A 22,855-nucleotide genomic window follows, 5' to 3' on the forward strand; every position below is an offset into this window, starting at 1 on the left:
ATCTATAAAAAAAATAGGTATAGTATTCTTAAAGGCATGGTATTCTGTGAAACCTTGTAAATATTGTAACCCAGTTACATCTCTGCCATCATTGCTAAAACAAGAATGAAAAGAGACAGATTCTGTGAATTGGATTAGGCAGTATTTTGATAAACATGCAACCCAAAAGATAGGCTCACTTTACTAGAGAAAGAAGGAATTGATATGCAAGTTTTAGCTAAATTCCTAGTTTTCTTTAGTCAATCGAGCGAAAATATCGCCGATTCAACTCACTCAAGGTCCCCAAGTCCTTTCAAGCCGATTTATAGTTTGCCTCCAAACTAAATTTAATGACTAAATCCAAAAAGCACTGGTCTTGTTTAATAAAACATGCGGCTGTATTAGAACCTAAAAGAAAAGAGGATTTACAGACGAGTGAAACAATTAAGTCCACTCAGAAATGAAAAGACAAGCAAATGTAAACCAAATAGCAATGAACAATGCAAAGGGTCTTCAGAAGAAAAAGATTAGAATACCCAAAGAATAAGAACAGCATTGAGAGTACTTTTTGTAAAGTAAAAGTTTAAAAAAAAATTTAGATTTGCAACTATGAATCACATCTGTTTTCACTACCCAATGAAAATTCATTTTATCCAAAAATGTTTCATTTTCTCAGCCAAAAAAAACAGATCTATGAAAAATAGGAAAAGGGACTACTTTTTTTCTGAATGCTTATTTAACCAGCCGAAGAATTCCGAAAACTATGTTCGTGTTGGTTTTCTTCATCTAAAAAATAATCATGTTGCAACAAGGTCAAATTTCAGTCGGTCTCGGCTCCCAATGGGGTGACGAAGGGACAGGCACAATTGTCTGATATCCTTTGTGCTGAAGCAGATATCTGTGCTCGTTGTGCTGTAAGTTTTTTTAGCTGTTGTTATTGTACTGTCTTTTATACCAAAACTTGTTAGGGTGGAAACAATGCTGGTCATACTATTGTTGTTAATGGTGTTAAATATGATTTCCACATGTTGCCTTCAGGTAAATAAAACTATATTTTTTGAATGAATAGGAATAGACTAAACATTTTTTAGGTTTAATCAACCCCAATTGTATTGCCTTGGTTGGTCATGGTGTTGTTGTCCATTTACCTTCTTTCTTTGAAGAAAAAGAAAAGCTTGAAGCTAAAGGTAACGTTTATAGATAGAAAAGAAAGAAAAAGAATAAAAAACTCAACTTCTCTCTTTGTGTTCCCCTTCTCAGGTCTTGACTGTGAAGGCCGTCTTCTTCTCTCCGACAGAGCTCATCTTGTTTTTGATCTCCACCAAAAGATTGATGGTCTCAAGGAAGTTGAATTAGGTCGTGGTAGCATTGGTACAACTGGTAAAGGTATTGGTCCCACTTACTCCTCCAAGGCCTCTCGTTCTGGTATTCGTGTTCATCACTTGTTCCAATTTGAAGAATTCAGTGCTCGTTTCAGAAGCATGGTTGAAAACAAGCGTAAACGTTACGGAAACTTTGAATATGATGTTGAAGGCGAATTGGAAAGATACAAGGTATTGGCCGAACGTGTGAAACCCTACGTGGTTGATACCATTCCTTATCTTCACGAACAAATCAAGGCTGGTAAGCGCATCTTGGTTGAAGGTGCTAATGCATTGATGCTTGATATTGATTATGGTACCTATCCTTTTGTTACTTCATCAAGTACCTCTATTGGTGGTGTCTGTACTGGTCTTGGTGTTCCTCCCTCTAAAATATCCAAGGTTGTTGGTGTCGTCAAGGCTTACTGTACCAGAGTTGGTGGAGGACCTTTCCCTACTGAACAATTGAACGTAAGTAAAACAGAAAACGAAATCATGTACTCTTTGTAACATAAAATAACAGGAAATTGGTGAACACCTTCAAACTGTTGGCTTTGAATTTGGTGTAACTACTGGTCGTAAGCGTCGTTGTGGTTGGTTGGATCTCGTGGTTGTAAACTATTCAAACATGATCAATGGATACACTAGCTTCAACTTGACTAAATTGGATATTCTTGATCAATTACCTACTATTAAAGTAGCAGTTGCTTACCACTTGGATGGCAAGAAATTGACCTCATTCCCTGCTGATCTTGACTTACTCGCAAAGGTTGAAGTTGAATATGTTGAACTTCCTGGTTGGATGACTGATATCTCAAAATGTACTAAATATGAAGAACTCCCTGAGAATGCAAAGAAGTATATTTCGTTCATTGAAGAAAAAACTGGTGTTCCAGGTATAGAGTGATTCATGTTTTTATTCTTCATTGTTATTCATTATTTTTATTACTAGTTGAATGGATTGGTGTTGGTGCTGGTAGAGAAGCCATGATTCACAAGCCTGTCTCACAATAAACTATACACAAACACACAAACACACAATTACTCATATAAATAATAAAGTGTATATATTTTGTCATAAAAAGTAACTCTCAAACAATGATCTATTGCTTTGGTCATTTTGTTTACATTTTTGAAACTTTACAAATGGCCAACGTGTGCGCACAGAGAATGAATACACAAAATGTGTATTTGGTTTGTGTATGTGCGTGTTTATTTGTTTTTTTTAATTTTATTAAATACTTTCTATCTGTGTCCTACAGAAAAACTTTTCACTCTTTTAACAAATACAAGGCAAACAATTCATTTTATTTTTTTAAGGGAGCTGTAGTACAAGAAATAACCTTAAATAATAAACGATGTAAAGGACAATAGATGAATTACTGGTAGACAAAAATAATTTTGTGTGTGGGTTGTGGGTCATGGATTGCACGATGTCAAGGTCACAAGTCATGGGTAAAAAGAAAGTCATTCAGAAAAGAAACAGATGATGATTGCAAGTTGAAACAGTTAACTCAATTGCTAAAGTAATCTAACTTTAAAGATTCAATTACAACCACTTGGTTACTATGACATTCAATTAACTAACCCATAAAAGTACCCTTCTTTTTTTTATCTTTTTCACTTTCTCTTCATTCTTGATCGACACAGATACATACAATAATGAATAAAGAATACAGTTAAGCCTGTTTGAACCTGTGACATGATAGGGGTCATGTTACCATTGAGTTTCAAAATAAGAAGTAATGACGTTTTCTTCTTAGTTTCAGTAACCATCACTCTGCACTCTCCTTTAATAAATGATTCAATTGACAATTTGTTTCTATAGTTACCGTACCTGATTTTAATACAAGTGAATCAAAAGTACAAGTTTAAAGTAAAAGATGATGTGAATCTATTTTTTATTAAATTATTCCCACTGTGACAATTTGTATTTCTGAGACCGACTGGCGTATCGGGTTGCATCCCTTTTGTGTGATGCATCAAATAAATACAAAAGAAGTTGAAATCAGCCAACATTTTTTTCTTTTTTTCTTTCTTTCTCTCTTTTCATTATTAAAAAAAATTATATCTTCATTATGATGACCTTTACTGCTAAATCATTAAGTATTATGCGTGAAGCATACGAAAAGAAACACATTGAAAATGATTCACTTTTATCACCCCCTTTAACACCAACTGAAACTTCTTTGCCTTCTCCTGTTACTGACAATGCCTCATGGTACTCTTGCTCAAGAAAGCGCAAATCGTTCATTGAATCCTATTGTCGCATGGTGCCTTCCTTAAGATCAGCAAGCACAAATGATAGAGTGTTTGCACTTAATGTATATCGTGATTTGCTATTGCTTGGTAAAAGGAAAGAAGAAAAGAAGATCGATAGCAGCAACTGTACAATGTTAGACAAACCTGCCGTGCTACCTTCTAAAAAAAGAAAGCTCAATCCACCCGCACCAAAAGATAAGCAGCTATCCTGCAAGAAAAGACGCGTTTCATCTGTATTACCAACTGGAAAAGATGCTGCCTCTGCTTTTGACTCAATTGATATTCAATCGGATGATATTGATTTCTATCCTCCTGGCTGGGTTCCTTGTCGAGAAGCACTGGATTATATTCCTGTTAAAGTGACTTGGAAAGGTAAATGAGTAAAAATTAACTGATTTTATTTAATTTATTCATTTGATTTCATTAGGCGCCCCACTTTGTATAAATCAAGAACCTTTTTATCACCTATTGCATCCAGTTGAAGCTTCAATGGCATCTACCTTGCGTTTATCTCCAATTCAGTATCTTCGCTGTAAAAGAACTCTTATTTTAGCTGCCCGTACTTTAAAACATCAAAATATCTCATTCACTAAATCCGTTGCACAAAAGTTATGTAGAGTGGATGTCAATAAGACAAGTGCTCTTTGGACAGCCTTTGGTCAATTGGGTTGGTTTGATGAATCCAACTAAATTTACTTTGTATTTTGTTTCATACCCTTTCTCCTCTCTCTTTCTCTTTTTCCTACTCTTGTCCTACATATATATACATCACTTGTCTATTGTTATCTCTTTCCCCTCCATTCTCTATAAATATATAATGCTATTTAATTGTGTTTACTTTTTATACATATAATTATGCTACAACACAACACTTCTTTTTTATCCAAAAGTATTAATGATAATAAAAATTTTTAATGCATAATTTTTACTGCATGTCTTAATTAGGTAAATTTGTTAATTCGCATGATGATGGTTATACTGCATTTTCGTTCAATTGATCCAAATAGGCAATCTCCTCTTTATTAGTATTCTTTTTATAATTAATATTCAATTCTTTGTCTAAAGAGAAGTGTCTCTAGCGTAGCTTTTTGTTTTAAAGAATAAGTTATTTTTTTTCTTGAATCACTCCCTTTGTTTCCTATCATCTAAAGAGCATATTCAAACTAAACTACAATAAACAAGCTATGATTCAAAAGACATGTTGACCTCATTGTCTTTTAATGGAGGATAAGGTTATCAATATATATTTATTTGTAGGAGTTCATAACTGGTATCACACTACATAATGAAGTGTTCTTAACTTGCAAAATTTGTGCTCTTTTCAAAAAAAGGACTAAATGTTTTTGTACCCCACCAGGCCATGCTTTAGTTTTATTGATGCTGCAAGCATTCCATTTTCTGAACGAGTGAAAAGGAAACTATATAAAAATCTTGTTGATTTAATAATAAAATGATCTATTATTTGTCCTTTCTTCAATTTACTTTTTTTCCTTTTGGGTTAAACAAGATATTTTTTATCCCGCACAGAAAAAGACAAAACCAACCATCAACACTAAAGTCACAACTAAAGTACACCATTCACAGAATGTCGTGAAGGAGAGGAGTTTAATTTAGATCATACTTTAACAAGTCTCCTTGAATCAGTAGAGTTCTGAAACCTTTCCAGAGGTAGACTGTCTTACTAAAAATTGATTTTTATTATCATTTTGTAGAAAGCAAAAAGCTATTTGGCTTAGAACTGTGAAAAAAGGCAAAAGGTAAATGATACGGTATCTATGAAATGTGTAACCTTAAATCCGGTTCTTGAGAATTGTCTTGTCCATACTAAAGGGATTTTCTGGGAAGAAAAAAAAAAAGAAATTCTTGAACAATAAAACTAAACTGTAACAAATCTTTTTTTTTTCCAAGTAATTTAATACGTTAATGTGTCATATCAGTGATTCTATGAAGGCCAATCATATCATAATAATGGATACACACTTAACTTCAGAATGTTTTGTGTAGCATACAACTAGCGCAATCCATCTAAAAATCAGTGAAGCTATAAAACATGCTATAAAGTTGATAGACAATCAAAGGTGGGATATATGAAGCTTGAACATGGAGTACATATATTTAACTTAATCATCTCCTATAGCTGTTCCTTTATAAAAGCTACATTTATTTTAAGTTCGACTTGAAATATATTTAGTTCACTTGCGTTGAACAATAGAATCTGGGTTGTATCTCAATGTTTTTTCGTTTTTAACCTAGTTTATATTGTATGAATGCCATAACATATTTCTAAAGCATGCGGCAGCTTCCTTGCTAAATGTATATTATTTTGTCTTTTTTAAGAAAAAAATATATCGCTGTAAATATCCTCCTAGTCCCTTTGCAACTATTGACATGATTTTGGCTTTATTTCTTTTTATCAATTATGTTAATACATCTTGATTGTGTTGTATGTTTGGAAGATTTGTTATTTTATTCATAGATGTCTTATTCAATAATATACCAAGCTTCTCTTTTGAAAAGTCCCTTACTCGTACAAAAACTGGATATGTGATAATGCCAATCTATATATCGACAGAAAATGAAAAAAGAAGTACGTTTGATAAACATTTTGATGAATCATAAACACACTCAATCATTTTTAATAAAAAGCTATTAAAGACAAAGATATCTTTGTATATCCAGAAATAGGTTAACGCGTCCAATTAAGCTCAATCGTTATGTTTCCGAAATGATGATTGAATGAAACCATGTAATCTGATAGCTATTTCATACCACCATTTACTACTTTTTTATACTTTTAATGTGCATTAAAATGTATTGATCCAACATACAAAACCCTAATTTTGGAAAAGATAACAAGAAGGGTTACACTGTGCCTAACAAACAATGAAAACCATTGTTCCCATTTATAACACCATCAAGCAGTAAGCATATTACTTGAAAATACCTTGATAATAAACAGGAACCAAAAGCATCGAGAATCACAGAGGACTATTGGTATTATCACCAAATTAATATATAAAGTAGTATTTAAACTATTTAAGCCACTTATTCCATTCATCAACATTTTGTCATGCAATTTAAACACATGTAAATAAAGAAAAAAAAAGATGTTTAATGATGGCTTCAACAATATCAAAAGTCGTAATAATTGCTGTTTAATCAAGAAGATTCATTTTTTATTTAGTATAAAGTCTGCTTAATTCGTATTACCAAAATAAGTAAAGTTTTGCATGAGATATATTTTTATATAAAAAAAATGTTACGCGTTTGTTATATGATTTGCAAAATGTAATGATTACATAGACAGACAAGAGGAAAACTTTTTAAATAAATCGCATGAATAGTTTTTCCTTGTACTGTATGACGTGAATAATGAATAACTGACACAATAGATACCCACGCCTCTTTTTTTTTTATCTTTTTATAAAAATGACAATCTCATTTTTATCTCGTTCTTTTTTACATCACCCTTTTTCTACTATAATCATGTCTACCGAAAAAGCCACATTCGCCGCTGGATGCTTTTGGTAATCTATTCAGAATTATATACATATATGTGTGCTAATATATATGATAGGGGAGTTGAGCACCTTTATAAAAAGCATTTTCAACAATTTGATATTCATACAAAAGTAGGATATATTGGTGGAAACACTACAGATCCTGATTATAGAAAGGTTGCTGATAACACACACCTATTATACACTTATGATTTTAACATTTAGAGAAAATACAGGTTTGCTCGGGAACAACAAACCACGCAGAAGCATTGGAAGTTGAATTCAATCCAAAGAAAGTATCTTATGATACTCTAGTAGAATTCTTTTATAGGATGCATGGTAAAACAACATATACGATAATGTATTGTAATAGCATGTCTCATTTTTACGATATAAAAAAATAAGACCCTACTACTGCGAATGCACAAGGCCCCGATGTTGGCACTCAATACAGATCTGCTATATTTTATCATTCTGATGAACAAAAATCAATTGCTGAAAGGGTGACATCTGAAGTTCAAGAAAAGCATTACAAAGGTAGGAAGATTGTAACAGAGATCGTGCCAGCAGGCAAATTTTATGATGCTGAAACTTACCATCAAGTAATAAGAAAGGAATTTATTCAGATATTTCGATAGCTAACGTTGATCTGGATAGGAATATTTGGATAAGAACCCAAACGGTTATGAGGTAATATTTTGTATAGATTGCGTGGCAAAAAAAAAAGAAAAAGTTTAAATTTTCCTTTTTAATCTAGTGTCCTACTCATTTCTTGCGCTGGTAAAATAAAAAGGATAAGCTATCTATTAAAATATTCACTTGTATTTTTTGGTCCATCGGCAGCAAGCTATAAAATCTTTCAAAAAAGTCCAATGATTAATCTTGAAGAGAAGGACAATGATATGACTACAATGCCACATTCCATACATTTATATGATTTGTGGCATGTACTTGAGCTGATTCTAGAAATAAGTTTTTTTTTGTATACGAGAAAAAAATAAGTGATGAATGTGTTTGCATGCAGAGTATAATATTAATTCAACAAATTAGAGGAGAGCCACATTCTAAAACTTTCACAACTTTAGATCACTAAGAATAGCCTTATTCTTATTTTTACTCACAGAGTAAAGTGATACAAAGCTACGAAAAAGACAACTATTCCAAAACGATAAAATCTTTATATAAAACACATACTTTTTAGAGCAGATAAATGTGCCTAGATAGTTTATTTAGATGTTCAGCTATATTTACAGTTATATCGAACGTGCTGATGGACATGAATTAAGTAATAAAGTCTTCATTAAATTACACAAAAATACAAGAGACTAATGATATACAATTATTTTTTTAAGGGTATATTCATTGAACTTCAATTGATAAAAGTGAACCTTCCTGAATTATGTTTTTTTTCTCACTTTTATATCGCTGTTGAGTACATATTATGCAAAAAACGCGTGTAAAATTCATTTTACGTGTAGGTTTACATTTAAAGCCCAGTTTGGTTTGTTTAAAGGTTAAGAAAATCTTATATTAATTGATTTAGAGTTATTCTTTAGTTTCTCATTAATATATACTTCAATGTTATATGCGAATTATACATTCTCTACCAGAAGCATAAATAATCGTGTTAATGCTATACAAACCTAAGAAGAAAGAAAGGTTCTTTTTACATTCCTTTGATAAAACCCAAGAAATAAGCATTGTATCACGTTACAGAAGCTGATCAACGTCACAATAACCCAGAATAAACAAAAAGGCAGAACACAAATCTTTCTCATTTTGCTATCGTTTTTTTATTCATCTTCTTAATTTCGTTTATTCTATCTCATGTCTTCTTGGTGTAATGCTTCACTTTCTATTTATTTGTTTTGTTGTACTAACTTACTGTAGTTTCTCAAATTACAAGCACTGTATCCAATGTCACCGGCTTAGGTGCAACTGTGGAGTCTATTAAAACAGTAGCTGAGACAGTAAAAGATGATCAATACTATACCCCGCTTGATGAAAATGATCTCCAATGGACCTTAGCTTCTGGCTCTTCTACAGAAAACCAAGTCTTTTACACTACCACAAGAAAGGGCGGTTTTGCTTTTGTTCAATTGATTCACTCCAACATAAGGTAGAAAAGACAACTGTGCGACATATAAAAATGTATTTATATATTTCTCCGCTTTACATAGTTTATGGAATCCTACCATTTCATTTACTTGCAGATTTTACGATCCTGAAACAAACACAAGCATCTTTAAAAATATCACCATGTCTAAATTTGAACTCTCTGCTGATAAACGTTCAGTCAAGACCGACTTTTTCAGCATTCAATTGGATACTGCACAAAAAGTGTATAAGGTCAACATTACTCATCCTGAGCTTGTGGTATCCTTAGAATTCAAGCGTGTTGATAAAGGTTTCAAAGTAGGCGAAGGGAAAACTTACTTGGGCGGTGACAATGCCTCTGCCGCCGGCTTTGTCTCACACAAGTTCTGGCCACGCGCTGAATCCAAAGGCACATTTATCATCAATCATCAAGTGCATGAAATAGAAGGCGATGGTATGTTTGTTCATGCCATTCAAGGTATGCAACCTCAGCTGATCGCTTCTAATTGGAACTTTATCGATTTCCATTCTAAGGAAGCTTCTATTGGGATGATGCAATTTCAAACCACTAAACAATATGGTTCAGTCAATATCAATCAAGGATCACTTGTTCTAAATAATAAGCTTATCTGTGTCTCTGTGGATAACCATGTGGAATTGATGGACTTGGAAAAGGATACTGAAACAGAATATGATATTCCAAAGCGAGTCAAGTTGACTTGGAAAGGCAAGACAATAAAAGAACAAGAAAGTGACGAAACAAAAGATGTGACGATCGTGATGGTCGTCGAGATCAAGAATTTGATTGACAAAATCGACGTCTTGGCAGAAATACCGTTTGTTATCAGAAAAATCGTACAGGCATTCGTGGTCAAACCTTACATCTATCAATGGTTGGACAAAGCAACTGCTGAAATCACAATTGGTGACCAAGCAAAGTTCCTCACTGAAGGCCGTTGTTTCCAAGAATTAGTATTTGTCTCTGGATTTTAAATACAATCATTTCCACTTCTTTTATTGTATAAAACAACTTATTATGACCTGTCTTCATATTAAAATGTATTCATCTTTTAATGTCTGGTTTAATAACTTTTTTCTTCTTTGACATATATGCTCCAATTGAAAGTACGAGTGACAAATTGGTCCCCTTTTGTACTACAATGTTTCTTTTTTCTCTCTTGTTTTTTTTTCTCGCTTTTTTTTTTCTCGCTTTTTTCTTTCTTTTCTTTTCTTTTTTTTTACTTGAAATGACCAAGTTGAAAGGTATCGAGAAACGATATATTAAACCTTTACCAACTATAGACAATAGCCTGGACAATGCTTCAAAGAAACATGTCACTAATTTACTCACCCACTGGCTACAAGAATTAAATATACCCATGTCTTGGCTTCAAGTGCTGCTTGATACAGTTGTATTCAAATTATTTGAAGCATTTCATTCGCATCACATGACGAAAGAAGAAAAAATTCATGTTCAGTTCTTTTCAGCACATATGCCTAATGATTCAAAGTTTTTAATTGATGTGTATCATGGCAACCCACTACATTTTGGTAACTATGGAAACTAGCTTTCAAAGAGAAAGAAAGCTGATTATTTATAATGGTAGATGGCCAATCTCTTCGTTTCCCTGCAGGTGGAACCATCCGTATTTATGGATTAAAAGAAAGGATGATGGAAACATTCATGAATCTACTCCAGTCCATTGTTTATTTGACATATTGTATTTACCTAGAAACAAATCTCATGCGAGATCATCAAATTCTATTAACCTATACAGAACCTACATCATCCGTCAAGCCATCACCAGCGACAGTAGTTAACAATAATAATCAAGGCTTTTTTTATTGGATCAAAAAGCTTACTTCTGCGCGTTCTTCTGCTGAGGTAGGACAAAGTCTCAAAAGACGATTTTCACTCACCAAACCAGAAGAACCCAAAGAGAATCCGAAAAACACGTTCTTGGAGCTCAAGGAAAAGATGAATCATGCACTGATCTCGACTTCTGCAGGATGCAAATTTCCTTCTCCGCCGCTCTTCGACCGACTTGCACAAGAGACCAGAACTCAAAAGACAGTGCGGACACAAAGAAGATCCTCTTCATTTTTATCTTGGAAATCAGTAGAAGACAAACCAGAAAATAACGTTGAAAATGCATGTCTTCAACACTTTTTGCTTGATACAGAATCACTCGCTAGTTTCAAAAGACACCAGAGTCTGATTGTGACCTTTGTTTGTTATCCTGTAGGGTGCGCCGATCGTCCCTGCGTTGGTCCCCTTTTAGAGGAATACAGTTACTTCCAATCACAATCAGATCATACCCTAGGTCAAAGGCTTTGTCAGTGGACGCAGCAAGACGGATGCCCTTCTAATGTAGATCACTATTGTACTGGCACCTTTACAGATCACATATATACTTATGCTCACGGTAATGGTAAGATTGTTGTCTACTTTTATAAAGAGGAGAAGGAGAAAAAGCAATTGTTTAAAAAAGACCAGTGGACAAACTGGGTATCATGTCAGAGCTGCCAGCAAACGAGTCAGCCAATGACGGTCTCCGATGAAAGTTTGGTCATGTCTTTTGCAAAGTATTTAGAGCTGTTGCTCTATGATACACGATTTGTGTGCTTCAGCTGTCATGCTGTATTGTCTGATTATCATTTCCATTTGAATGGTCTCACTATTCGGCTTGTGCATGAGCAGAACGAGCCTTATGTGATACGTATACCTCATTTTCAGATACCTTCAACAGTAAACTACGGCACAGATGAGCCTAGGTTAAATCCAAACACATTGAATCTATGGAAGCGAGTGCTGGCTACAGATGATGTGCGTACCTTTTTTGAGGCAGTTTTGACTCATCTTGACTTATTGAGTCATTACATCAAGGCAGAAAATAGGAGAAAAATGCGAAACGCATCAGTGGTAGTAGAGAAAGATAATTGGGGGCAAGAAATCGGCATACTGCGAACCCGGATTGAAAAGGATCAGCAAGAAATGCTCAAAGCGTTGAGGGAAACCAAGTTGAACGAATTGAATGACTTTAGAAGACAATTTGGAGTTCAGTCTCAACTCATTTTAGATTATTTGGAAAAATGGCAAAGGGAAAAATGTCAAGAGGTGATTGATGATTGTGCATGGGATAAGCCAGACTATATAAGGTTCGCTTATAAAAGATAGCTTCTAAAAGAGAATCTAACCAAGTATATACATAATTTTACAGACAAAATACAGTACATAGTTTTCCTGGATCATCAGTGCTTGTACGAGAAGATGAACCTACTTCCATTATTGCTTATACTTTGAGGTATTACACTATTAATAACATGAAATGGTGTTTAATTTTATGTAGTTCAAATGAATATATACAAGAGCTCATTCAAGAAGAAAAATCAACCGAAAAACCAGATGTATCTGCACCAAACATGGCATTTTTGTCTGTTCCTTCAGAGAAATTGGCTATACCTTCTAATCGCCATCAGGTCATTGATGGCTACTATTCTTCTATCGAACGCAAATGCATATGTCCCTCCACTAACACAGAATCTTCTTCTCTTCGTACCATGATCATCGAGGTCTGTAAATCAAGTGTGAGTGAAGAACGATTAGAAGAATTAAAAGGGTTTCTTCCTTGGAACAAAAAACAAGAAAAGCAGCAAGTAACTGAATCGATAGAGCAGCAAACAAAAGAGCTTAAAATGACCTCCATGTTGAATAGTAAAAGTCAGGGCAGCCCTCACATTCAACACAGTAAATCTCTTTCAATATATTTCTTGATGATGTATGTAACATCCTCATGCTTATAGAATTTGTTCATAATGATACGGAATTTACATGTATCGTGTATTATTCAAATGAATTTGAAGCACTTCGTAGACAATATGGTATACATCAAACAATGATTGAATCTCTCTGTCGATGTCAACCTTGGGTCGCGACTGGTGGTAAAAGTAAAAGCCATTTTTACAAGACACAAGGTAAGTAGGTTACTTGTTCCATATAAAGAACTAAAGTACCCCGCAGATGATAGATTTGTGGTTAAAGAAATGATGAATATATGGAACGTTTCGGAAAAGGATGCATTTTTAAAGTTTGCACCAAAATACTTTGATCATTTAAAAAAGTCTACTCAAGTACAAATCAATTCATATACAAAAGAATGATTGCTTATGTATTTCAATAGGTGCCTTCTGTATTAGCAAAAATATTTGGATTTTTTACAATTCGAATCAAAAACACACAAAAGACGATACTAAATCTCGACGTTTTAGTCATGGAGCATTTGTTTTATGATCAACATATTATTCAGGTAAGAGTGTAAACATATCGTTATTTTTCTTATCTCTCTTTTTAGAAATTTGACTTTAAAGGGATACATGATCGGCAAGTAGAAGATTCACATAAACAGCAAGATAATATAACCTTGTGGGACAAGGACTGGATAGATGGTAAGATTGAAATGATTTATCATAGTTTTCATCTAAGATATGTATATGTATATAATAGGATTTAGAACAACATTACTAGTACAACAAAAGTCTTTATTAGACGAGGCGATATTGAATGATACGGAATTTTTATCAAAATGTAATATTATGGATTATTCACTCTTAGTGGGTATTGATCAAGAAAAACGCGAAATAACTATTGGTATCGTTGGTAAGGCACAACGAAAAAGTTTATGCAAACATACCAACTCCAATTAGATTTTATTGGAGCTTACACTTGGTACAAAAAGATTGAATCAAAAGGAAAGTCTACAATATCAAAGAAAGAAGTAACTATAGTACCTCCGGATCAATACAAGTCGCGGTTCTGTAAAGAAATATTCAATTATTTTATTCCCGTGCTGGGTAAGTGCACTCTAAAATATAAGTATTACTCATCAAACCATTTTTTAAAGGAAAATTTGATATACTCATCAAAAGTACATGAGTCATATACTTAATACAGCAAATTTTTTCTTTAAACATGTTTAATTAATGATCTACATTTTTTTCACCCCATTTTACATAATAAATTGTATGAGAACACATTAAATAATCTGTCTAATCTGTTTCAATCTTTGTCCTTCAGATGTCATAATTTCTGATAAACAGGGATAAAAATACATAGCAAATCTAACTGCCCAGTTATTACACAGTGAGCTCCTTTGCAATATTTATATTATTATTATTATTACAATCAACTTTAAATTGTTTTTAAGCCCAAATGTAAGAAAACCGTTGCGGTGTTGTATGGCTTCTGTCGCCAATGAAATTATTAATCTTTAAGCTGATAGCCTTCAGCCTAGCTACTTTATCGAATAGTCAAAAGAAAAGGTCTTTTATCAGCTTTGTATATTTGTGATATTATTCCCATTTATATGATAATATCCGATAATTTTAATTTTAATAATACGGCTTCGTTGACAAAATCTTTTATATTACTTTAGTGATCCAACAAGTAGGAACTATAATGCTCTGATAATAGAAATATGAATTTTAACATTTACTTTCATTAATATCAAGAACTTTCGATTTGATACTGATGAAATACACATAACGCTGTAGCATTTGAAACTTTTTTTATTGTCACTTTAATTTTATTTTCTACTAGACAAATGTCAATTTTGGATTCATCTGCTTCCTGTGATCGACTTTGTCAATTATAGTGCTTATACGTTATTCAGAACGATTCTTTATGTATGCGGTTTCAGTTTTTTTTTTTTTTTTTTTTTTTTTTTTTTTAATTGGCAAAATTGCACCCCAAAAGTTTAGCTTTTTTTTTGGTGTCACACACCTAAGAATGGAAGAAGGAGGAGAATTCGCATGCTGTGATGAGTTGAGTGTATCTCTGAATGAAATAGAAGCTCAATACTGCATTGTTGATTATTTTAAAATATTAAGCTGGGTGCCCATCCATCATGAATTACTAATAAGCGCGCCAAATATGAGAGAGTGTGTGCTGTAACAAATTGTCCACAGTTCTTTCCGTTCAACTTAAAATCCCCGTAATGATAGACCAAAAGACAGGTCTTATGCGGCTTGAGATAAAGAAAGATGAGAACTAAAATAATTCAAAACCCCAATACAATCACATATCGAGCAAAGGACATTTTTTTTTTTTTGCTTGGAGTAGCAATGGCGGTGATTTAATCTTGGCTTGTAATCTACTGGCTCGTCCTCAGAAAATTAGGAAGCTTTTTTTTTATTTCTCTTTTATTTCTTTTTCTATCTCTTTTTTCTCGCTTTAATAAACTTTATTTATAATGCTTGGTCGTGGAGGAGCAGCTGATGGAGATCCTGATTGTACTGAAGTTTTAGAAGATAATTCTAAAAGTATTCTTATGGGTATTATCAGCCAATTGAGAAAAGACATGGATTTACACAGAGTTACTTTACCTACTTTTGTACTTGAACCAAGGTCAATGTTAGAAAGAGTGACAGACTTTATGAGTCATCCTGACTTATTATTAGAGTAAAAAAAAATCAGTCTATATACATACATATATATTGAAGCAAAATACATAATGACGTGTTATCTACTCTTGTATAGAGCCAGTAAAAAAACAGATCCAACTGTTAGATTTCTTGACGTCGTTCGTTATTTCTTATCAGGATGGCATATCAAACCAAAGGTATGAAATAATAAACAAATAAACAAATAAAGACTTTGTGCAAACGAGACTATGTAAATTAACTTGCGTATATTTTTAGGGAGTGAAAAAACCATACAATCCTGTGTTGGGCGAGTTCTTTCGATGCAAATATCAATATAGTAATGGAACTGAAGCCATATATATAGCAGAACAAGTTTCTCATCATCCACCTATTTCCGCATTTTATTATGGAAGTCCCGAGAATGGTATTTATATTCAAGGTGATCTTCGTCCCAAGTCAAAATTTTTGGGTAACAGCGCTGCCACTCTTATGGAAGGAGAAAATCACATCATCTTTACTCACTTATACAACGAAAGATATGATATTACTATGCCAAACGTGTATGCTAGGGGTATTTTATGTAAGTTGGAATAAGGTTTTCTTGGCGTTTTCTAATATTTTAAAAGTTGGTAAAATGGTTCTTGAACTGGGTGATAGCTGTACGGTACGTTGTAAAACGAGCGATCTAGTATGTGAACTGGATTTCAAGACAAAGGTAATAAAAAAAAAAGTAAACAAAAAGCATTAAATACAGTAATCCTTATACTCTTTCTTTTTATATAGGGATTTTTCTCTGGTCAGTATAACAGTGTTTATGGTAGAGTAAAGAAAGAATCTACAGGCGAGGTTTTGTATGAAATCTCTGGTCAATGGTCAGACGAGATATATATTAAGATGGCTAAAGTAAGTAGATATATATATCTGTGATGTAAACTGTTATTTACATTTCTTATTCTAGGCGTCTAATAAAAATTTATTTTTTGATGTTAAATCTTCAAATATTCATCCTAAAGTAGTGGATGATTTGGAAAAGCAAGAGCCAATGGAATCTAGAAGGTATAGTATATAAGTCTATAGATGTGAAGTGCTTAAATTGATTTCTTTTTGATAAATAGGCTTTGGTCAAATGTAACATCAGCTATATTAAAAGACGACATGGATACCGCGACGAATGAAAAGACGATTATAGAAGATAAACAACGCGAGGATACCAAAAAACGCGAAGAAAAAGGAAAGCCATTTATTCCTAGATATTTCAATATAGTGAACGGTGATCAATATGAATTCAAAGCAATTGCAAGGTAAAGAATCTAATTATTTTAAATGGGCGTTTATATTAGTAGCTGAGCGTATATTGTTTTAGTATTGATTATCAGAACAAAGAAAAAGGAAAGGCTCAATTAGAAGAGTATGTATTTTCTCCAAATGCAACCTCTATATCGAAATAAACTCCTTATCTATTTACCTAATTCATGTTTAAAATATGATTTAGACAATACAAAAAAAACCAATCGGAGCGCGTTTAGTTTGATAAATTGCTAGGCAAAGTAAAATGTTGACTTATATTTAGCTTTGTGTTTTGGTGGTGAGTATTGGAGCTCCACCACCTGTGTGATAGTTTGAATATTGTGAAAGGGCCATGTTGAGTCGACCAATTTATTTTTATTATATATATTGTCATTATCTTATTTTGTTCCACTATTCCACTTCACCTTGGACTGACAATTAAATTGTTGTGCCAATATTTAACAATTCTCTCCATTTAACAGTAACTTCACCTTGACATTCTTTTGCATTGAAAGTGTAATACGTCTGCATGTATGTGCTGTCTTCATCAAAATTGCCATTTAAGATATTGTTTATATGTGTCTTTATTTGTTTAAGAGCATTTGTTTTCCCAACAAATTCATCACTGAAGACTATAAACTCTTCAATTTTCTCTAATCTGTTTATGTTTCTCAATACAATAGCTTTATTTAAATTAACATCCATATCCCCCTATAGTAGAAAAAAGAAAAAGAGCTTGAGTCGACCAATGCTGAGAAAAAGGTGCAAATTCGGACTATAAAATTAGACAGCCACTGATGACGCAAGTAAAATCATCCAATCATAAGTCATAATTTTAAAAATTTGAGGGCGAAAAGAACCGCAAAAGAATAAAAAGTTTTTCGATCAGAACAGAAGGTTCGCCCTCTCTTTTGAATATTGACATTTGACCATGAAGCATCTTGCCGCTTATCTTCTTCTCGTCGCTGGTGGTAACGCCACCCCCTCTAACGAAGACATCAAGAAGCTTTTGGCTTCCGTTGGTGCCGAAGCTGATGCTGCTCGTCTCGATTCCTTGTTGAAGGCTTTGGAAGGCAAGACCGTTGCTGAAGTAAGTTAATTTATAATGTAAGCAAAGTGGTTCCTAATTTTTTAAACAGGTTATTGCTGAAGGTTCTACCAAGCTTGCTTCCGTCTCTGCTGGCCCCGTTGCTGCTGCTGGTGCTGCTGCTACTGGCGCTGCCGCTCAAGATGCTCCTGCTGCTGAAGAAAAGGCCGAAGAAAAGGAAGAATCTGATGATGTAAGTTTTTTTTACTATTGAATGGACTGTTATTAGAAACGTACTAACATTATTTCTCTTCTAGGATATGGGTTTCGGTCTCTTCGACTAAACATCTTATATCTAAAAATAAAAGCTTTTCAAATCTTAATCACTTCATTTTGCAAATCCACCGTTCGTTGAATGAAAATGCTTCACGCTTTCATGTATGTGCTGTTCAGTCTACTTTGAGCTACTTGTAGTTTTTTTTTTCTGTAGACTTATGATATTACAAGTGTCATAAGAAAATATTAATGTGGCTTAGTCTGTCGTCTCTATCCTATTATAAGCCTATACAATCGGCAGAGAATATGTGAGTAGAATGAAGCGATTTGATTTGGTGCTAATTAAAAACGCGTTGTCTAAACATATTTTGTATAATTGCACTTTACACCACATTGCTTAAATACACTTCATTATTTAAGCCACCAGATCTTACATTCAATTTTTTATGATATTGTATAATGTGCAAACCTTTAAATTAAACTTTTCATGGCGGCAACTTATTATCCTATTAATGCTCACATTGTACTTAGCTATACAATATAAAGTGAACACAAACAAAGAATTGTAGTAGAAATACAATTATGCTAATAAAATGGAAAAATAAGTATATTATTTATCTTGAAAAAAGGCTAACTCGCGAATTTATTTCTCGCGCACAATACTCAGAATGCGCTGTAATACTATGTCTGCCTTTTAAGCTTTGTCCACTTTGTACTAGGTGAGGGTCCTTTGAATTGTTTGTCGTCATAAAAAAAGAAAAAACTCGTGCAGACGGAAATATTCAAAATTAAGCATGCTTCTGTTTATTCCATTTCATTATTATTTCTGAGCTATTTAACACCCTTGGAGTTACACATGAAGAACGTTTTGCTAAATCTTCATAGAGCTGTTGTCAATTTGCTCACAGAGCTTGAAGAGTATAATGGTTTATTGAAATAACAAAACGCAGTTTATGTTTTAAAGGAATCACAGAAGATATATAAAAGCTCAGAAAATTATTCGACGACAACTCGCCATCTATCATTTTCATCGGGGCCATTACCATAACCAGTAACTTCATTAGTGTCATCACCAAAGGTTTCTTCGTGGCTATGTCTGTATTATTTTATAAGATTAGAAAAAGACTATAATATTTAAGATAATTTTATCTTACAAGGTTACACCGGTAGAAGCGTGTCTAAGGTAGAAAGAGCGACCAACGTACCATGTCTAATGGTATATAGATAAATATACACTATAGGAAATAACTATATATACTTACAGGATCTTCAACATCAAATTCCTCATTTTCAGCTTCATCAAAGGACCATTGCTCAACAACCCATTGATCATTTTCATCAGTAGTAAAGTCATCACCAAAGCAAGTAACTTCTTGTTGTTCAGTAAGAGGACTAGCAAAGTCAGGATGAGAATGGAGGTTAGCGCGACTTTCCACATGTTTTAAACGAATAAGGTCGCCAAAGTTGACATCTTCTTCAGGACCACGTTCTTCTCCGAGACGAGGAAGAACAATAAACATAGTTTCTGGTGCTGGTTCCCATGCGGCAGTAACTGCCTTTTGTTGTCCACTACCGGTTTCATAGCAATCACCGCTACGAGAAGTCAAGAAGCGACCAGTCATGTTATGCTTCAAAGCAATAAAGCGACTATAATTATATTAGATAAATAATGATTACTTGTAGCTTTTTTTTTTATCTTACCCGTATTTAACAATGTTTCCTTCAAGAGGAATACCTGGATATATTTCGTCTGATGAAACATGGTTAGATTATAATTTAATATCAAGGACAATGTAATATTTACCAGACATTTTTATTTAGTTTCTTTGAGTAGAAAAGAAAAAGGAGGAAAGGAACAAAAGCAAACCTTTTTAAAAAGTACTTTGGTCGTAACACAAAAAATAGTACCTTAATTAATTTAAACGTCATGTTAAACAGGGTATTTTCTTTTATGAAAAGCTCATAGTAAAGTATATCAGATTAGAAAGCACAAATCTTGGTTATACAAAAATAATAGTTGAAGAAAATTATCATTAAACTGCTTCTCATTCATATGGAATTAGTAAAAGTAAATAATTATGCAACTTTAACTGTTGAATGACAGCTTATAAAACCACACATTTTAAAACGCATTGTTCCTCATTGAATAAACTAGTCGAAGGTTTATTTTGTGTGCTAAACGGATTTTATATACAAAGCGAATAAGTGATTAAATGGACATGTCTTTTCCTTCTATGGACACTTTTGGTGTCGTTCTCTTTGGTCCTGTTTTGATCGTACGCATTGTGTTGTTTAATCTTCTGAAGGTATTGTCAGCCTAAAAGAGCAAAAAAGATGTTAGTAGAAGTATAAGAGAAGGTCAAAAGGAAAACTAAATATACCTTTGTATTTCTGTTCTTGTCTGTTCTGATAATGCTCTGAGGCACAATATCATAATCGGCAGCAACTGCTTGAGGGATTCGAACGTGCATTCGGCTACTTCCAGCTTGCTCTTCTTCAGGTTCATCCTGCGGTTTGTATCTTCTTCTTTTTTGTACCCTAAAAATTAAAGAAAAAAAAACATAAATTATTTCCTCTCTCATCGCATTGTATATAACGTACAAATCTTCATGTCTCATTTCTTGAACAGTATGGCGACGCTCTTTATAATTTTCGCTACGTTTGATAACTAATCTGCTCCATTTGGCCACTAGTTGATCAGCTTTTCGCTTAATGTGTTGTTCAATACGAGGTGATTTTGTATAAAAGTATACAATCTTTCCAACGCCGCTTTCTCGCAAATGTTCTCCTGAGATAGGAAGCCTGTCCAAGATATCAAGCATTGCCACTTGAATATCTAAGCTTGGCAAAGAACGATCGGGTAAAGGCTCGAGCCAAAGTCGAATAGTATCTAACAATCCATTATCAAGAATAAGGTCTTGCAAGTGCTTGCTATAAAAAAAAGTTATAGTCGACTATCTTATGAAGATGAAAATATTCTATTTACTTCGTCAAAGTGCCAGTAACTTCATTCAACATTTTTAGTTTGGCAAGGGCTGGTTGTCTGTTTCCATTTGAAATAGCGTCTTTCTCACATGCATTTCTCATACGATCTCTCAAACTTGATAATTCGTCATCCATAGCATGTTCAAGATCTTCACCATCACGTCTTCTCTTCTTCTTTTTACCGCCGCTTAATGCTTTTGCAAATTCGCGGTCAATTTCATCTCTTAATGCTATGTAAAATGAAAAGCTATTTTCTCAGTATTTTCCCTAAAAGCAAGCAAACGAACAAACCTTGTTGGGGATCAACTGGCTTATCCTGTTCATCATCATCATCACGAGAAGTACTCTTCTTCATTTCACGAATTTCTCTTCTAACTTCTTCTAGTCGTGCTCTTTCTTCCTCATTATTCTCTCTGGATTTCTTTTTAAATGAAGGCAATTTTGAACTAGCCCTGGTTGTTTCTTCTTCCTGCTCAAACTCTGCTTGTTCAGCTTCTTGTTGTGCAGCTTCTTGCTCATTAAATTGCTTTTCAATCGCAGCTGTGTCGGTTTCATCATTATCTGAAGCTAATTATAGAAAAAAGAGTGTGAGAAATTTAAAGTATTTGTAATTTAACAGTACGTTGATCACCGTCAAGATCAGATATTTCGTCGTCATCACCTGAGCCAAATAAGTCTTCTTGACCCTAAATTAAAAAAGATATGTTATATGTATAAAAGAAGAGCCAATAAAATTTATTTATTACCAAGCGTTCTTCTTCGTCGTAAGGTGAAGCCATGTTTTTCAATTAATGAAAAAAAAAAAAAAAAAAAAAAAGAATAGAAACTCTATGCAAAGGAAATGAAGATACCAAATCAAACTCAGATGACGACATGCAATATTCACCAATAACAAGCCACAGTATTCTTCAGCTTAAATGGCTTTCCATAGTAAGCACTGGGTATGAGTTTAACAATATTTTACATTAGAATTCGATTAGAACATAAAATATTAGAATATGTGAGGAAGTATACGATAAAGATAGTAGTAAAATTCATTAATTAAATCTTTAACGAGACTACTTGTAATGATTTATGAGATCTCTAACTGAGAATCTATGAATTTTCTAGCATGGGAAAAGAGAGTTTAGGTTATATAGGCTGCTCATTTATGTAGATTGTAGGTTTCAAAATAATGATTTTGAACCAATTTAGTCATAAATTGTTTTCCTTTGATATCATAAAGATTCACTAAGATTTACAGACATTTCATGTCAAGTGATTTCCCAAATATTAAATGTCTTAAAGCAGGATAGAATAATCAATGACAAAATTTATATTTATTTGACCTGATATACTGATAGGGTATATGAAGTGTCAGTCTCAGTCATCAAGACATAAACAACATAAGAATAAAAGCGCTTACCTCCGAAAAGTAAAGCAATCATCGATTGCAGCCTAGTTCTGCTTCCTTTTCAGAAGAGAACGGCAAGAGTTTTGTTTACAGTGTAGAATTGACTGTTGTTTAGAAAGGCTTAATGAAGCCGGGAGTATAGCCATGTCCATAAATGAAAGAGCAAATAGCGAAAGAAGAGGACCAGAGAGCGAGACAATAAGTTTTTTTTTTCTTTTTACGCATGTTTTTAAACTAAAAGAAAAAAAAACGATGAATAAACAAAGCA

General features: G+C 33.4%; 9 protein-coding genes across 9 annotated transcripts; 7 read left to right on the forward strand and 2 right to left on the reverse strand.

Annotated features, from left to right (window-relative positions):
* Nucleotides 1-479: 479 nt before the first annotated feature.
* Nucleotides 480-2,354, forward strand: RO3G_08252 (adenylosuccinate synthetase; the record flags this gene model as incomplete). The annotated part of the gene is made up of 6 exons (XM_067662842.1): nt 480-554; nt 792-893; nt 948-1,017; nt 1,180-1,811; nt 1,864-2,236; nt 2,293-2,354. The coding sequence occupies 6 exons, from the start codon at nt 480-482 to the stop codon at nt 2,352-2,354; spliced, it is 1,314 nt and encodes a 437-aa protein (XP_067518943.1).
* A 1,064-nt stretch (nt 2,355-3,418) lies between these two features.
* RO3G_08253 (uncharacterized protein) lies at nt 3,419-4,292 on the forward strand (the record flags this gene model as incomplete). The annotated part of the gene is made up of 2 exons (XM_067662843.1): nt 3,419-3,974; nt 4,030-4,292. 2 exons carry the CDS (start codon nt 3,419-3,421, stop codon nt 4,290-4,292), a joined length of 819 nt encoding a protein of 272 aa, XP_067518944.1.
* A 3,142-nt stretch (nt 4,293-7,434) lies between these two features.
* On the forward strand, nt 7,435-7,886 carry RO3G_08254 (peptide-methionine (S)-S-oxide reductase; the record flags this gene model as incomplete). Its single annotated transcript, XM_067662844.1, has 4 exons — nt 7,435-7,441; nt 7,508-7,704; nt 7,760-7,792; nt 7,860-7,886. 4 exons carry the CDS (start codon nt 7,435-7,437, stop codon nt 7,884-7,886), a joined length of 264 nt encoding a protein of 87 aa, XP_067518945.1.
* Nucleotides 7,887-8,929: 1,043 nt separating this feature from the next.
* On the forward strand, nt 8,930-10,192 carry RO3G_08255 (uncharacterized protein; the record flags this gene model as incomplete). The annotated part of the gene is made up of 3 exons (XM_067662845.1): nt 8,930-8,942; nt 8,993-9,221; nt 9,283-10,192. The coding sequence occupies 3 exons, from the start codon at nt 8,930-8,932 to the stop codon at nt 10,190-10,192; spliced, it is 1,152 nt and encodes a 383-aa protein (XP_067518946.1).
* Nucleotides 10,193-10,692: 500 nt separating this feature from the next.
* Nucleotides 10,693-13,903, forward strand: RO3G_08256 (uncharacterized protein; the record flags this gene model as incomplete). The annotated part of the gene is made up of 9 exons (XM_067662846.1): nt 10,693-10,750; nt 10,807-11,631; nt 11,692-12,358; nt 12,421-12,914; nt 13,004-13,174; nt 13,242-13,330; nt 13,381-13,506; nt 13,552-13,645; nt 13,812-13,903. The coding sequence occupies 9 exons, from the start codon at nt 10,693-10,695 to the stop codon at nt 13,901-13,903; spliced, it is 2,616 nt and encodes an 871-aa protein (XP_067518947.1).
* A 1,544-nt stretch (nt 13,904-15,447) lies between these two features.
* On the forward strand, nt 15,448-16,924 carry RO3G_08257 (uncharacterized protein; the record flags this gene model as incomplete). The annotated part of the gene is made up of 7 exons (XM_067662847.1): nt 15,448-15,656; nt 15,735-15,816; nt 15,896-16,199; nt 16,246-16,283; nt 16,403-16,522; nt 16,578-16,675; nt 16,735-16,924. 7 exons carry the CDS (start codon nt 15,448-15,450, stop codon nt 16,922-16,924), a joined length of 1,041 nt encoding a protein of 346 aa, XP_067518948.1.
* Nucleotides 16,925-17,837: 913 nt separating this feature from the next.
* On the forward strand, nt 17,838-18,277 carry RO3G_08258 (ribosomal protein P2; the record flags this gene model as incomplete). Its single annotated transcript, XM_067662848.1, has 3 exons — nt 17,838-17,996; nt 18,046-18,186; nt 18,251-18,277. 3 exons carry the CDS (start codon nt 17,838-17,840, stop codon nt 18,275-18,277), a joined length of 327 nt encoding a protein of 108 aa, XP_067518949.1.
* Nucleotides 18,278-19,205: 928 nt separating this feature from the next.
* RO3G_08259 (uncharacterized protein) lies at nt 19,206-20,020 on the reverse strand (the record flags this gene model as incomplete). Its single annotated transcript, XM_067662849.1, has 5 exons — nt 19,206-19,305; nt 19,364-19,419; nt 19,472-19,856; nt 19,911-19,959; nt 20,014-20,020. The coding sequence occupies 5 exons, from the start codon at nt 20,018-20,020 to the stop codon at nt 19,206-19,208; spliced, it is 597 nt and encodes a 198-aa protein (XP_067518950.1).
* Nucleotides 20,021-20,418: 398 nt separating this feature from the next.
* Nucleotides 20,419-21,973, reverse strand: RO3G_08260 (uncharacterized protein; the record flags this gene model as incomplete). Its single annotated transcript, XM_067662850.1, has 7 exons — nt 20,419-20,526; nt 20,591-20,747; nt 20,811-21,140; nt 21,196-21,424; nt 21,486-21,761; nt 21,817-21,880; nt 21,941-21,973. The coding sequence occupies 7 exons, from the start codon at nt 21,971-21,973 to the stop codon at nt 20,419-20,421; spliced, it is 1,197 nt and encodes a 398-aa protein (XP_067518951.1).
* Nucleotides 21,974-22,855: the final 882 nt, after the last annotated feature.

Source organism: Rhizopus delemar, genomic scaffold (genome assembly GCF_000149305.1).
Source record: "Rhizopus delemar RA 99-880 supercont3.6 genomic scaffold, whole genome shotgun sequence".
NCBI lineage: Eukaryota > Fungi > Mucoromycota > Mucoromycetes > Mucorales > Rhizopodaceae > Rhizopus > Rhizopus delemar.